Raw genomic sequence first — 15,384 nt, 5'->3', positions numbered from 1 at the left:
GGACTCGCTGTGGGAAGCGCACGGAGGGGCAGAGGATGCTGAATACTCTGAGGTCAGACCCAGGAAGGTGGAAGCCGTGTGAGCTTCTTGCCCTGAAGACAGTCTGCTCACAGAGAGGAGATTTCACCAGAGTCCTGCCTGGCTTCGTAGGGAGCAGCTCCAGAGCATCGCCCGGGGATTCCGTGACATCCCCTCCTGCTCTCACCCTCAGCTACCCCCCGAAATTTATTCAAAGGTGAGTTTGGGCCTTGGGGGGATCATGCTCTCACTTGGAAATCTCCAGCAATAGGGGGAGGAAATGTGCTTCAAATCCCCAGGTGCCCTGTAGAGCAGAGCAGTATGGGACAGGTCCAGGGACTCATGCTGGCCCACGGCAGGGTCTGGCTCTTCTTAGCCTCATGCCCTGGAGTCTCAATGATTCTCTCTCACACCTGGCTGGGATTTCGTCACAGTGCCTGAGCCACCTGCCTGAGCACAGACCTTGTTTAATGGTCATGCCCATAGGAGTACCTCAACCTCATGGGATCTCACCAGTTTTATGTAGGGGGACTCAGCTGCCATCAGTGGAGTCACTCCTGATTTACACTGGAGCATGTGAGGTCACAAATCAAGCCTTGCCCTGAAACTTAGGAGAAGGGGAGAAATGTAGACCTCTGACTCCTCCTGCACCAGAAAGTTCAGGAAGGACTATCGCTTGTGGTGAGAGCAAAGCAATGAAAGCACAGAATGAAGCTTCCTGCACAGTTCATCCAACGCCATCCCATCCCTCTGCTATCCCAGCCCTGGGCTCCCCACACGCAGCTCTGCCAGTGCCCCTCACTCCCAACCTGAAGCCCCCCCTGCTATCCCAGCCCTGGGCTCCCCTCACACAGCTCTGCCAGTGTCCCACACCCCTGACCTGCAGCCCCCCTGCTATCCCAGCCCTGGGCTCCCCACACACAGCTCTGCCAGTGCCCCTCACTGCTCCACCCTGCATTGCATCCTGCTCTGCCAGTGGCTGGAGTGTTCCTCACCTGAATTCTGCTGCAGTTTGGAGACCCACTGGTTCATGAGCAGCTGGGATGGAGCTTTCAAGAGGTACTCAGAGCTGTCCCGCAGCCTGGGAGGAAAAGAGCAAGTCAGCAAAACGATGATATGAGGTGCAAATTCCTACCCCACCCCTCCCCAACCCCACCAGCCTAGGAGCCAAAGGGATAGAGGATGGAATTACACTAGAACCCCATATTCACTCCCCCTGGGCTACAGGCCCCAGGGCAAAGGAACCATGCCTCAGTGATTAGGGCCTGGTCCCCAATGCTCAGGGGCTGGCATTTCATCGGAGCTGACTGCTTATCATTAGCTGGCTATGCATGTGGTCAATTAAGGGCATTCATCACAGCACTATGAGGAGGCCAGCAGGAGGCACTGTACTTATGGGACCGCTCACCCTTCCTGAAGCTCTATGGAATTGACTGGTTGGGGTTACTCACTGTAGCCTGAAGCAGTTGGTCTTTTTGGTGTACTCTGTTTCCCGGGTGCACTGTGCTCCCGAGAGGTTCAGGGGCAGGGCCACCACGGAGCTCTGCAGCACAAGGGACAGCAAAGAAGACAGTGAGGCCTCTGAGGCTTGGAGTGTCTTTTCCCTGTGCTAGCAGGATTCCCTCATGCCTGTGACTCACAACTAACTAGTGTCCATTCTGCTCCATGGTCCCCACCACACCTAGGATCTGTCACAAGGGCTAACAATCAGGACAAAGCTGTTCCCAGCCAGCAGAATGGGGGTGTATGGGGGTGTGTTCATGAAAGGCAAGGCTGGTGAGCAGCAACGTTCTATGGTCAAGAGACTGTGGGCATCAAGGGGGGCAGCTGTGCCCTGTAGGTGCATGACACTGTGAGGGGCAGAGAGCTGGAGACAGGGGATGGGGGCAGCTGGCAGCGCCAAGTAGGTGTGAAAGGTGAGTGAACCCCTGTGTGTGCCATTCAGTGGGTCTCCGGCATAATCAGCTAAGAGAATGCTTTGTGCTTGTATCCCCTCCCCCTGGATGCAGTGCCAGTATCACCCAGAGACTGGGAAACCAAGGCCACCTCCCCGGCTCACAGAGACCCAGCACTTAGGAGGAGCACCCCAAGCACCAACCCCCTAATGGCCTGAAAGAGGCTGGCAGCAGCAGAGGATCCTGAGGTAGTGGGGATGCCTGCATGGGTGGGGGACTTGTCCTGCCCCTTCAAACACAACAGGGCTCCCCCTAGCCAAAGGCCCAGACACTAAGAGACAGGCTGGAGAGCAAGAGACCATGGTCCTCCTCTCAGCTCCAGCCATCTTCCTAGAGATCCTTGCTCCCCCTGCTCACCTTGCCAGCCCCACCACCCTAAACCTCAGCCGCATGTGGTGGCTGGGAGGTGAGGGGTTCATTCCCCCAGCTGTCGCAGCCCTGTGATCTGCAGCCCCCTGCCACTGATAATGATTTGCTCCTCAAAGCACTTGCATGCATTCATTAATGAAACTGTACTACCACTGTCAGCTATTCCAGTGCTGGTCTGCAATCTGAGGGGGAAACTGAGGCATAAAGAAGGAACTTGCTCAAGGTCACGCAGTAAATAAGTGGCGAACCCCTTCTTCAACCACTGCCACTCCCACTGGCATTTCCCTTCCCCCACCTAGAGCCAAGAACAGAACCCAGGAGTCCTGGCCGCCATTCTTCCTGCTCTCACCAGTGGACACTGCTCTATCCTCACGGTCAGTCTCACATCCCCGCCCCGCCTCTCCCTGGGAGAGGCCCAACTGCACACCGTACCTTGAGAGTGTCCTTCCTGTCCTGGTAGAAGCACAGTGTCTGCCTCATCAGCACCGCATGGAAGAGGTTCCAGGTGCGACAGGTTGCCTAACAGATCAGAAGCAGAGGCCAAAGGTGAAGCGGGCAAGGCCTAGCCCAATCAGCACTGCATCTCTACCCTTGCTCCGGGGAGAGTGCCAGGCAGCTGACGTAAATCAACGTGGAGCTTTGCTGACTTCAATGGAACTGCGCTGATTTACACCAGCTGAGGATCCAGCCCATTGACTTCAACGGAGCTGCACCCATTTACAGGAACTGAAGATCTGGCCCTCGATGTCCAAGCACTAATTCCTCTCTGTTTGTGGCATGTCACCGGGCATGTTGCAGATTGACTCCAACGTGATACCATCGCTTGGCAGGGCCTGATAGGGGTCGTACAATCTTAGAAGCTACTATAAATGACTGGTATCCTGAGGAATATCACTAGCTCCATGCTGCGGATGCTGACCAGGGTCAACTTCCAGCGTTTAGGGAATGTTTAATAACAGCTCAGTAACTGCTTAGATCCTACACTCAAAGCCATGCACCGAAGTGTTACAGAACTGCAGTCCTGATTAAGCACCGGCTTCCCCTGCTTAGAAAGAAGGTAAATACGACTGGCGAGAAGTGCTCTGGACAGCTTGGGAGATCAAATCACCAGCTCCATGATTTGGGAACAGCTGGAGAAATGCTCAAGGAGCTGTTTAGATGGGCAGAATTTCCCCTTTGGGGGTTTTATCCATTTTACCTTCAAAACAGGAGCCAAGATTTTCAACAATGGGGGCCTCCCGTTAGGTACCTACGTGCACAGCCAGACGTGTCGTGCACCCCACACCTCACAGTGAAGACAATGGACGTTGCTGGGTGACAGCACCTTTGAGAACCAGGCCACTGACTTGCGTGTCTAGCTATGCACTTAGGAGCTTAACAGGCCCCGCTTCTGGCAGTGTATCTAACATACTGTGTGTGTGATTAGAGACTGATAAAGTTAAAGAAGGAAAATGCAGCCCAGGGCCCACAGAAAAGGCTGGGCAGCTTCTACTGTACCTTTCTGCCTCCTGTCTGCAACACGTGTTTCCTTTCCAGAGTCCCTTCCATCATCTGAAACTCCATTTTACTGGGGGGTGTCTGCAAGGAGACAGGCAATGAGCAAAGCAGCCCCAGCACCACTGGGCTGTTGGGAGTGCAGTCCCCAGCAGCCAGCAATCCAGGGGGTCCCACAGCCAGCCAGGACCATAACTTGAAGCCTGCAATGGTAAATGGGTCATTTGGGGTCAAAGTCTCTGTCAGAGGGATTATAATGGGGCCATGTGTGTCCTGATGGAGACATATGCTGCCCTTCTAGACCTAGTGGGAAGGCTCAATGCTGCGCAGATTCAGGGGTGCTGTACTGTGCAATGAGACCTTCTTGGGATCCTGTATCCCTGACCCATTAGCTACATGGTTCTTCCCAGCCCCATCCATGGCCTCTGGGACCAGAAGACAGCAGTGAATTGCAGAGCAGGGAACCACAGCACAGAGACCGTCTTCCTCACATTGGCCTAGATTCGCGGTAAGCCCCGTGCATACATAATCTGTCCTGACAGGGTTATAAATCCACCTTGCTTCAGAAATCACCAGGACTAGAACCCAGCCCTTCAGTTCCAAAACACAGTCCTCGTTCACTTGCTACAGGAGAACTCCCATGGCTGGCACTCACAGACCTTTCATCCTTCTGGTGCATCGAGTCATTACAGGGCAAGACTGCGCCCTTGCATACAGGCTCAAAGGCAGTAGGTTCCAGCAAGTATCTGCCTCGCCATATCCTCACACTGTGCACACGCCTGCAGTAAGCACATGTGCAGAGCAGACGTGCATTGCACATGCCCAATCCATCTGTGATCTTCTGTTTAGAGCAATGGTTCTCAACCAGGGGTACTCATCTAGATATTTGCCTAGTTTTACAACAGGCTACATAAAAAGCACCAGCGAAGTCAGTACAAACTAAAATTTCATACAATGACTTGTTTATACTGTTCCATATACTATACACTGAAATATAAATACAATATTTATATTCCAATCGATTTATTTTATGATGATACGGTAAAAATGAGAAAGTAAGCCATCTTTAAGTAATCATGTGCTGGGGCACTTTTGTATTTTTATGTCTGATTCTGTAAGCAAGTAGTTTTTAAGTGAGATGAAACTTGGAGGTACGCAAAACAAATCAGACTCCTGAAAAGGGGTCCAGTAGTCTGGAAAGGTTGAGAGCCATTGGGTTAGAGCATGGGATCACATCTCCCTCTAGTGGCCAGTCTCTGCACCTAGCTTAGCCTGCTCCTGACTCCCAGCTAGCAGAATTACTGCTTCAACTCAAGTGGCAGGAGGAGGTGATTTTGGTGATGAAACACTTGGGTTTGACCCTGCTGATTGCTGTGGGTGAGGTTTGGGTTTGAGCCTTGGCACAGGTTGGAGATGGTGTTCGGACAGCCAGCTAAGCCCCACGTGCTGCTCATGAGTGACCCTTTGTGGCCAGTGCAGGAGCAGGTTAGCCAGGGGAACCGTGGCTCAGAGGCCTGGTATAAAGCAGGGAATATCTAGTAATCTGGACCGATCACTGCAGTGCCTGAGAGTGTGCGAAGGGGACAGTACAGCTTCTGGCAGGTCTCCCCCAGCCCCTAAGAAACAGTACACAGAGCCCACTAACCTTGCCAACGTCTCTGTCCTCTTCCTGATGCTTCTGCTGGTTCTGTGGGCAGCTGCCCTCCACTGATCCCATGGATGCAGCCTCCTTTGCCCCACAGGGCTCGTCTTGACAGGGGAAGGATGCCCAGAACCCGCGTGGGCTGCCCTCACTACCGTGCCCATCACTGGTTTCTCTTTCCCCATCTGGGCTCTGAAGGAGCTGGGTGGAGTTGGGAAGGGTGAACTTGGCTACCAGCACATTATTCGCTGATGTTAAGATCAGTCTCCCACGGGAAACCTCTGGGCTCTGTGCCTTGTCTGCCTTGTTCCCCGACATGGGGTGGGCATCAGTGTCCGCACAGGGGCTCTGCTTGTTGCGTCCCTCCACGTTCCTCCAGATGGCCTGGAGCTCCTCCTCCTCCTCTTCAAACAGCTCGTGGTCGGGGTGGCAAACCTCGGCTGAGCCTGGGAGCTTTGCCCCTTTGGACAGCCCTGATCCGGCCGCCCTTCCATCTGGAGCCAGGCCCTGGCGGTCTAACCCTGCCGACACGAGGCCACGTGGCTGGGCATCGAGCTGGCATTCAGACACAGACAGCAGGGTCGGTAGGTTTGCACACCTTCCAGAGCGTGCCATCAGGCTTTCCTCCAAGGCCTCCTGGAAGGGGGCAGGCTCTAGCCGATGCTCTGGGGGATCTTCCTTTAGCTTGCCATTCACTGCGGGATGCTCTGGTTTGGCTGTGCTGGGGTCCCCTCCGGCACTACTCGTGTGCTTAGTGGGAGAAGGCCTGAGCTCCACCTTAGATGCTTCTTCGAGTCTGGGTTTGCAGCCTGCTGGCTTCTCGGCCTTCGCGCTGCTGGACGTGCCCAGTGTGGCCGCCAGCTTGTCCCACTCGCGCCCAATCTGCTCATGCAGCACGCTGATGCGGGAGAGCCGGTTCAGTCTGAAGTCCAGGAAATCATCACTGCCACTGCCCTGGCTCCTGGGAGTCCACTGCTCCTCCCTACAGGGGGTGGCACCAATGCCCTGCGCCTTTGGCCTGCGGTAGCTCGGGTTGAAACTCACCTCTTCGAACCAGGTGCCTCCCTCCCTCTTAGGAGCCTTCCTGAAAGCATCCCTTGGCCCTCTGGGCCTTTGGCATGTGGCCACTGGCTGGTTCAGTGTCTCCTTCTGCAGGCTGGCCCCATTCGCCTCCCTCTCTGCCTCACCGGTGTCCCATGGAATTGCCCCACCATCCTGCCTCACCTCCTCCCCTCCTGGCACCTCCTTCTGTGCTACTTTAATGGCGTCCTGGACGTTACCAAGGAGACCAAGGTCCTTGGGCAGCTCCAAGCTCAATACGGACCCCAGGGAAAGGTGCCGGCAAGCACTCTTCACCACCGCCAGCTGGGAACTACTGGGCCCCCAGGCTTGGCTCAGGAATTCAGCTTTGGGGCCACTAGATGCCGCGCTGACAATGCCACATTCTGCCTCAATGGCTGTCCCCAGCGGGTTCTTCACAAGGTCCAGCAGCTGCCCAAGCCTGGGGTTTGGAGGTCTCCCTGCCAACTTCTTCCCGCTGCTGCACTTGGGAGGCCAAGTGTTGCTGGGATTGTGCTTCTCCTCAAGCAAAGGCTGTAGCCTGCTGGGACCTGCTCCCACGATGCCCTGCAATGTGAGCAGCTGAGCATCCTCTGCCTTTGCCTGACCCTTTCTCTTCAGGCTGCTGAGGAGGGAGCTGGAGCTGATCTTAGGCAGGGTGTGGAAGGCGACCTCAGGCCCAGGGCTTGGGACCAGGGAAACATGTGCTATGGTGGGCGCTCGCTTGGCTAGCCGTGGCATGGTCGAGCTCCTGCAGGTGGCGTCTCGATCCCCCTCTTTCTCCTTCACATGCAAGTAGGTGCTCACCTGGGAAACACAAGGGTGGGGAAAGACGTGAGACTCACCCGTCCAACTGCTCCAAGTCACTAGTGCCCAAACCTGCCTGGGTGGGCATGGCCCTGGACCCGCTCACGGGCTGGGTCCTTAATGGCATGCACTGGCACATGGCTCCTCCTGCCCAGCTGTCAGTCACACATCACAGTAAGCCTCATTCTCGTCACACAGTGGCCAGCGGGGTCAGGCAACCCAAGATGCATTCCAGGATGTTACAGTCACTTGGCTTCATTGCTGGGGACCAGCTCCCACAGTCCTTTTCTAGTGTGGGGCTAACCCAGTGCTGCCTGAATGGGGGCTGCACTGGCCAACTCACCAGTTGGGCTGCTCCTAATTGTGCCCCCAACACCTGTGATGTGCCTGGGACTACAGATCCCAGCATGCAATGCTTCCAGGGCACTCAGTGGCTTGGCATGCTGGGAGATGTAGTGCACTAGGCTGCCCCTTCATATTACAGAGGCTAGCAGTTGCAAAACCCCACAGGCCCTCTGGCTGCCCCAGTATAGCAGAGGCTGGCTAAATCGTTCAAATAGCACCGATCCCCTCCCTGTACCCTTTGCCGGCTGGAGCCCATCTAGCAAAGGAGACTCAGTCACTGCTGGTGCCCTGATGCTGGGATTTCGCTCCCTCCTGTTTGTGCCAAGTGGGAGGACTCTGAGCAGTTGGGACTTGCTCTGTCCCTGCGTTCCCCACCACTCAGCAAAGGTGCCTGTTTCTTTCTCCAAGCCAGTGCTGCTCAAACTTATTACATAGGAGGGCCACAGAAATCTACGCACAACCTGCTGTGGGCCAAACACATTCTACGTATTTTAATAAAATTTAAAGTCACCTGTATTGATTTATATTTTAAGTTCAGCTTGTTTCGTACGTGTTTCTATGTACAGTATCGTCTATTTACACACACATGTAAACTAAATGATGTACACATGATGACAAAACGCTAATGAATCAGCCATTAATATATTGTGTTCAAACCGGCCATGGGCCTTATGAAACGTTCGGGTGGGCCAGTGTACAGCCCGTGGGCCGTAAGTTGGGCAGCCCTGCTCTAAAACACCTCCCCCTCTTCCATGCTCACAGATCTTCCTGGCCTTTCCCACTGGAACAGGCAGATTCTTTATCAGGTCTGCGCAGCCTGAGGCTGGGCGAGGATGCTGGCAAAGACCTCCGCCCTCCTGTGGCGGGGGGAATGGATCAGCACTTCCCTGAATTCAAGGCTGGATGCTGCCTGCTATCCCTGAGTCTTCTGGCTGGCTCCCTATTCCTCTGTCCTGTTCAAGTGAATGAACTATTCCTGTAGGGGCCCTGGTCAGGTCACAGCTCTGCTTCCGAGCGCCGGCCCAGCTCACGTAGCACTGAGTCCTAAGCCTGCCTCACACCTAAGCACCTGCCCTAAGCCTGTGACTGTCCAGCGATGGTGCACACTGGGATCTGCTCAGCTTCTCTGTGCTGGGTTTTTGCTGATTTCAAGAGCTCCTGGGAAACCCCCTCAGGATAGAAATACACAAGATAGGGAGCATTAAACAAACACAATTCTGTGTGAAAGCAGCACCGGTAAAAGTGCCTGCCTCACAGCCCCGAAGCCCTCTAAGTATCCCCAGGACAGGCCTGGCTCATGCAACACACCCTCCCGCCACCAGTCTGCCCCAGGACTCCCTGGCACATTCAGGCCTTGGCCTCTCTGCTCAGGCTGGCAACAGGACTTGTCACCACCAGCTGGATTGTGGGTTTGGAGAGCTGCCCCCTGGTGACTGGACTGAGACCTTCTGACTCATTTCACCTCCCAACAGCCAGCAGATGGAAACCACTTACCAATAAGGGCCAGACAGCAACTGGTGTCCGAAAGGTGAGAGGCCCAGTAGCCCATTCCCTAGCCCCCCTGGGCCAGCTGGTGCACTGACCTCATTCTGTGGAGTCCTGTGACACCAGGCAGCCCTTGGGAGGCCATTTCTCATGGCGGGGTTATCAGGATGGCATGGTGCCCTCCCTGTTCACCCCCTCCACTGCTACAGCCCTTCTAGCAGGGGGATAAGCCTTAGCCTGGCCTCTCGGCCGGGAGCCAGCGGGGACCAGGAGCAGTGTCAGAGAGAGGACACAGAGGGACTCGCGGGGACGGGACGGTGTGTTAGTATAGGGCAAGCTCACGCCATGCAGCCACTGTGCCCGGCATGCAGCCCCTGGGACGTTACCTCTTCCATGGGCTGGCGAGATGGCTTTTTCTTTCGCTTTAAACTACCCAAAGTGTTTCCTAAAAGCCCCTGGCAACGCTTCCAAAAGGTTTTACAGCCTGAGGGTTTAGTGCCAGGGAGCTGAGTGTGGGAAAAGAGAGACACAAAAAGAAAATTGAGGGAGGAGAGCGGGTGGCCTGTTACAGCGAGGAGGAGGAGGGGAGAAGGGGGGCCACAGTGCTAAAGGCCAGCCCCATGCTTGAAATCCAAGGGAGCTTGTGCTGTATCTGCCAACCCAAGTGGCAGGGACACCGGGGCTGGGGCTCCCTAGTCAAGAGGGTCCACCTGCTTCGCTCTTGATTCATCCGAGAATCTCCTGAGCTCTCCGCTGCTCAGCCTCAGCCCCAGGGGTCTGGGTTCACCTGGAAACACCCCCACTCTGCCATGCCCTTCCAAGTGCACCTGGCAGTTTCCAAGCCCTACAAAGCCACAGCCCTGAATTCACCTGCAGTTGGACAAGCTCTGGTCTGGGGCACAGCTCCCCTAGGCAGCTCTATCAAGAAACATGGTCTCTCCCGTCTCCCCTCGCACCAAGCCTCCTGTGCACAGCACAAGCTAGCAGCCCTGACAAAGCCGTGTGTCTCCCCTGTGTGACATCACCTACCCTGTGCAGGGACTCTTCCCCCGGCATCGCTCCAGCCAGCTGCAGCTTCTTCTCCCCCTTCTTGCCAATACTCAGGATCAAGTTGACTGTCCCGCCCAGGCTGCTGGGCCCAGGCTGCGGCACCAGCAGCACTGGGGTCTCTGAGGGATCCAGAACTAAAGTCTCCTTGGGGGTTTCCACCTCCAATGGGGTGGAGTCACCAGGATCTTCCCAGCTTTGCTCCAGCCCTTGGAGGGCATCTGGGATAGATGGGGCGGAAGGAGAGGCCACTTCCCTCTCTTGCCTCTGGAGCTGTGGTGGGGAGAGGGAGCACAATGTGGGCTGAGGCCCTTTAGAAGTGTTAGGGCCCAGGATGCCATCTGCTCCGGGCACAGCTGCTTGGGCGCATGGGTCCTGGGAAGTAATAGAAGACAATGAAGAGGTGGGGTTGTGGGGATGTCCTGCCCCCGTCCTGTGCACCTCCTTTCCCTCCCCGGTGCCACCATACCCCACTGCCCTGGTTCCTCCGCCCCCCATTCCACTCTGCTGTGCCCCCTCCTGCCCCTCTCTGTACTATGGGTGTGCAGTGGGATTTGGTGGTCTCCCTCACAGGAGCCCTAGGACTCTCACACTCTGTACATGACAGCACTGGATGCCAAAGGCAGTCTGGACGCACGGATCTCCAAGTGCTTTACAGGCATGAATTAATTCAGCTTCACAGCTGCCACCCCCACTCTGGGAGGTGGATCAGGAGCATTACCCCTGTGTTGCAGGTGGGGAAACTGAGGCACAGAGCAGGGCTGGGAGTCACTCAAGGCTGCAAAGTGAGTAGCAGCTCCAGGGCTAGAACCCAAGAGCCCTGACTGCTGGTCCTCTGCTTTAACCGCTAGCCGGCCTGTGGTGTACGGCTTCCCCGAGATTCTCCAGACGGAAACAGCCACCATGGTTTATGTGAGTCTCCCTGATTTTTGCCCTGGTAGACACAATGCCTGTGTATCTGCTCCTGTCCCATGCTGGCCTTGTGCAGAGGCCTTTGATTGTGCCAAGAGAGGCGCCTCAGCTGGGCTGAGCAAACAGCGGCCTGACCCATCCCTGCTCGCAGACTGTCCCACAGCAGCTACGGACTCACCTGGCAGCTGGGGGACACACTCAACACAGAGTCCACGGGACCGTCTTGGCCCTTTTTGCCAGCACTCTTGTTCCCAGAATCCCAGTGGTGTTTCTGTGCTCGCCAGCGCACCAGCACCCATCCCAGCATGCTCTGCAGCTCCTCCAGGCGTTCCTTTATCTACGGGGAGAATAAAGATGCCAAGGGCTCCTGTGAGAACTTCAGCTCCCCTCCTCTACTCCCCAGACACAACTTCAGCCTGGGATTGGGGACAGAGAAGCCAATGGGGAGCATAGGACACTGAGAACCTTTCGTTGGGGACTGGGGAGTGGTGCTTTCTTCAGGAGCGATTTCATAATGGGCCCTTTGGGGTCAGGTCTGGAAAAGAAGCTGAGCCCCAGCAGGTCTGTGCTCAGTATCCATCACATGGGTAACCACCCCAGCCAGCGGGGTGGTCTGACTGCCCCTTGCAGGGCGGGTGGTTGAGGCTGGCTCCCCCTGAGCACTAAATGGCTTCTTGGTAAGTCTGTCTCACTGGGCTCCCATAAGCGAATGGTTTGGCTGGGCACTATGCCGAGGACTCACCTCTCTGATGACCCAGAGGTTCCATCTGCCCTGTACCAGGCCAGAGGCTGAGCCCCAAGGGTTTTCAATGGGGAGCTCATGAAGCATCCCCCAGTCCACCTCCTGCTTACCGTCTCACTCAGGTAGTGCTCCTCGGACACCAGCGTCTGCCCGGTGGATGCCAGCTCCTCAAACTCCTTGAACTTGCCCTCAATTTTCCTCTCTAGCTCCTCCCACTGAGTCTCTGGGAGCCCATGAGCACTCACGCTCTCCGAAAAGATCTGAGCCCTTGTGTCCTCTGTCCAGGAGCTGCGAAGACAAGGGGACAGGGCCATAAGGAGCCACTGGGACGACTGGAGGGAATACAGCTGCCGAACCGAACCATAGCCAGTGCTCTCCTCCCCTCTCCCCACCCCTTCCTAGGAGGGCACAGGTGAGGAACTCCCTCCAGGCTGCAGGCTGAGCCGGATCTTCCATGCCAGGGTTTGATTCTCCGCTAGGTCAAACTATTCAGAGAACGTCCCTTCAGTGACTGGCCCCCTGCTCCATGGGTTTGGCCGGCAAGGAAAGCAGAGGAAATGGCCGTGCTCTAACTCAGTCTCTGCAGCAGGGAGTTCCCCCACCCCCCGCTGAGGCATGAACAGAGCTGCCACCTGACAGGATGCGACTGCGACTGTTGTGGTGCTTGGTGTGTTGTTAACGCTTCCCATGGACTCCTGCAGCTTTCCTGCGAATTTCTGCCATCGCCTCCCATTGCTCTCAGTGCGACTGAAACCGCAGGCTGCCCGCTGCCATTTCCCTACAGCTGTGCTGGTGGCGCTCTGGCTTCCCAAGCACAGACGTCACCCATAGTTCTCACCGGGACTACAGCCGGGCTGCCTTCGGGGACGATGGCCACCATCAGGCTCTGCGGCGAGCCCAGGAAGGCATGGGGGCAGAGAGAGGGAGAATGTGAGGGCTGGAGGCTGAGGGAAAATATGGGAGGAAGGGCAAGGCAAGGGCCAGGAGACGATGGGGAAGCCTGGGGAGTGACAGAAGAGTGGCAAACATCCTGGGTTTCTCTGGACACCTGACTTTCCCCACGGAGCTATTTCAGCTCCCCTTGCACCTCCCCAGTCTGCTCCCCACAGAGCAACACGTGGCCAGACACTTGTGAACCCCAAGCTGAGCACCAGCCCTCAGGCTGTCCTCCCTGGATCCCAACTTTACAGGCAGGGCTGGCTGGATCACAAAGGCAGTTGGAAGGGAAGACGCCATGCAGGCTGCAGCCACTTACATCATGGCTAAGTAATCTCCAAAGAACTGCTGCAGCCGACCGGCCTGCTGCACATGGCCCTTGTTCTCCAGCACCAGCTTTTGCAGCTCCTCCCAGGCCTGCAGCATCCCCTGGATCTCTGGGCCCATGTCATGCATCCGAGCTGGGCAGAGCTTTTCCAAGTGGATGACTGCCTTCTCCAGCTCCTCCACGTCCCCCTCCAGCACCTCGGACATGTTGAACTAGGGGACATAAGACAAAAGGACTCTGGACACGTAAAAGAGACCCTCTCGTTTCTGCCTCTCTGCCTGAAGACAGGAGGGGACCGAGGCAACCCTGCCTACTTGGCTTGCCAAGTTGTTTCCTTCCCCTCCCACTTGGGGAAAAAGATCAGGGTTGGGAATCAACATGGCAGGGCAAAGCACTGGGCTGACTCCCTCAGGCACTGGCACCTAGAGATGGGACCCAAACCCAGGCCCCCTGCATGACAGGGGCAGACATTAGCCACTAGGCCACCAGGCTGAATCCCTTCAGCATCGCAGGAAATGCAATGTAGAGAGTTAGGACCCACACCTGATCCTCCTGCATACAGCTCAGAGCACTGAGCCCCTGACCATGGGAGCAGCCTCTACTTTATCATCTCTTCTGTGCGACAGGGGATGGGAGTGCAGGGGGAGATATGCTCTGTGGGGAGCTGTGCTCTGCAGGGTGCAGGGCGTGGGGGAGCAGAGGATGGGGAAGCAGAGGGTAGGGGAGCAGGGGATGGGGAAGCAGGGGGAGCTGTGCTCTGTGGGGTGCAGGGGGTGGGGGAGCAGGTTGTGGGAGACCAGGGGAGCTGTGCTTTGTGGGGGGCAGGGGAGCAGGCTGTGGTGGCACAGGAGGAGCTGTGCTCTGTGAGGAGCAGGGGATGGGGGAGCAGAGGATGAGGGAGCAGGGGGAGCTGTGCTCTGTGGGGTGCAGGGGATGGGGGTGCCGGGGATGGGGGTGCAGGCTGTCGGGGCACAAGGGGAGCTGTGCTCTGTGGGGGAGCAGGAGATAAGGGAGCAGGCTGTGGGGTGCAGAGGGTGGGGGAGCAGGCTGCGGGTGCACAAGGGGAGCTGTGATTTGTGGGGAGCAGGGGGTGGGGGAGCAGGGGATGGGGGAGCAGCAGGGTGAAGAGGGATCCAGGTTTCCCAGCAGACAGTTCCGCTCTGCTCTGCATGGAGCTAGTTCCCTCCATGGGGATGCAGAATGGAAAGATGTGTGAGTTGTTGGCAGCCAGACCTTGGCACACAGGGGCTGACGCAATCCCTTCCCCTCTCCCTGCCTGGCCACAGGGGGAGTTAACAGGAGAGGCCTAGAGTCAGCTGGAAAATTCCAGTGAGCCCTCCATAAAAGGCCAGGGCTTATAGCTCTTGGGCCTGAGGGCTAGAGTCTCCCTGAGGTGACCTCGTCTCTACTCCTGACACCCTTGGTAACCCCTAGCTCCAACATGCCAGGGCACTGCAAGGCTCCCAGGAAGCCAGTAGAGGCCATCAGTGACTCCACTTACCATGGCAAGTCAGAGCGGCGCAGTCTCTGGGACTCACCTCCATCTCCTGCTGCTGGCTCAGCAGCCCCTGCAGCCCCTGCAGGTCCAGCTCACTCTTCACTGTGGCAAAGCCACTCTCCACCTGGGCGATATCACGGGCCAGAGCCTCCGCTCTGCATCGAACGGCCTCCATGCGTGGAAAGACTCTGGCGAGCTGGGAGAGAGAAAAGTGAGGTGAACCCCAATGTGAGCTGAGCTCCCTTCAGAGATGCTCCTTGGCCTCACACGGGTGCTAGCTAGCTGCGGGGCGCAAAAGAAGAATAGGGATAACTGTGCAGCACTAGCATCAGCTGCCTCAGCCTTGGCTCCCAACCCCCTGCTCTAACCACTAGGACAGACTCCACTCCTAGAGACAGGTATAGGACCCAGGAGTCCTGTCTCCCAGTCCCCTGCTCTAACCTCTAGGACACACTCCCCTTCCAGGGTCAGGAATAGAACCCAGGAGCCCTGGCTCCCAGCCCCCTGCTCTAATCACTAGACCAGGGGCGGCCAGCCTGAGGCTGAGAAGGAGCCAGAATTTACCAATGTACATTGCCAAAGAGCCACAGTAATACCCCAGCAGCTCCCCCCACTCCAACCTGCAGCGCCTCCTGCCCACCGTCAGCTCCACCCATCAGTGCCTCCCACTTCCTTCCCACGCTTCCCACCCGCCAAATCAGCTGTTACCTGGTGTGCCGGAGGCTCTGGTGCGGAGGGGGGAAGAGC

At 56.7% G+C, this 15,384-nt stretch overlaps 1 protein-coding gene across 3 annotated transcripts in view; it reads right to left on the bottom strand.

The window, feature by feature from the left end:
• Positions 1–15,384, bottom strand: part of LOC141985184 (uncharacterized) — a 44,359-nt gene that overhangs the window by 6,793 nt on the left and 22,182 nt on the right. For 2 of the 3 annotated variants that reach the window (XM_074949067.1, XM_074949069.1), the window contains 10 exons: positions 14,678–14,833; positions 13,131–13,351; positions 11,986–12,163; positions 11,312–11,470; positions 10,204–10,596; positions 5,482–7,344; positions 3,840–3,920; positions 2,775–2,861; positions 1,470–1,561; positions 1,014–1,099 (listed from right to left, as the gene is read on the bottom strand). In XM_074949067.1, the coding sequence (XP_074805168.1) occupies positions 1,014–1,099; positions 1,470–1,561; positions 2,775–2,861; positions 3,840–3,920; positions 5,482–7,344; positions 10,204–10,596; positions 11,312–11,470; positions 11,986–12,163; positions 13,131–13,351; positions 14,678–14,833 (3,316 nt within the window). The remainder of the gene's footprint in view (positions 1–1,013; positions 1,100–1,469; positions 1,562–2,774; positions 2,862–3,839; positions 3,921–5,481; positions 7,345–10,203; positions 10,597–11,311; positions 11,471–11,985; positions 12,164–13,130; positions 13,352–14,677; positions 14,834–15,384) is intronic. The other variant, XM_074949068.1, reaches the window with a different exon arrangement.

This window comes from Natator depressus, chromosome 3 (genome assembly GCF_965152275.1).
Source record: "Natator depressus isolate rNatDep1 chromosome 3, rNatDep2.hap1, whole genome shotgun sequence".
NCBI classification, from domain to species: domain Eukaryota; kingdom Metazoa; phylum Chordata; order Testudines; family Cheloniidae; genus Natator; species Natator depressus.
Note: the sequence above shows the minus strand (reverse complement) of the source record. Positions and strands in the feature narration are given on the sequence as shown.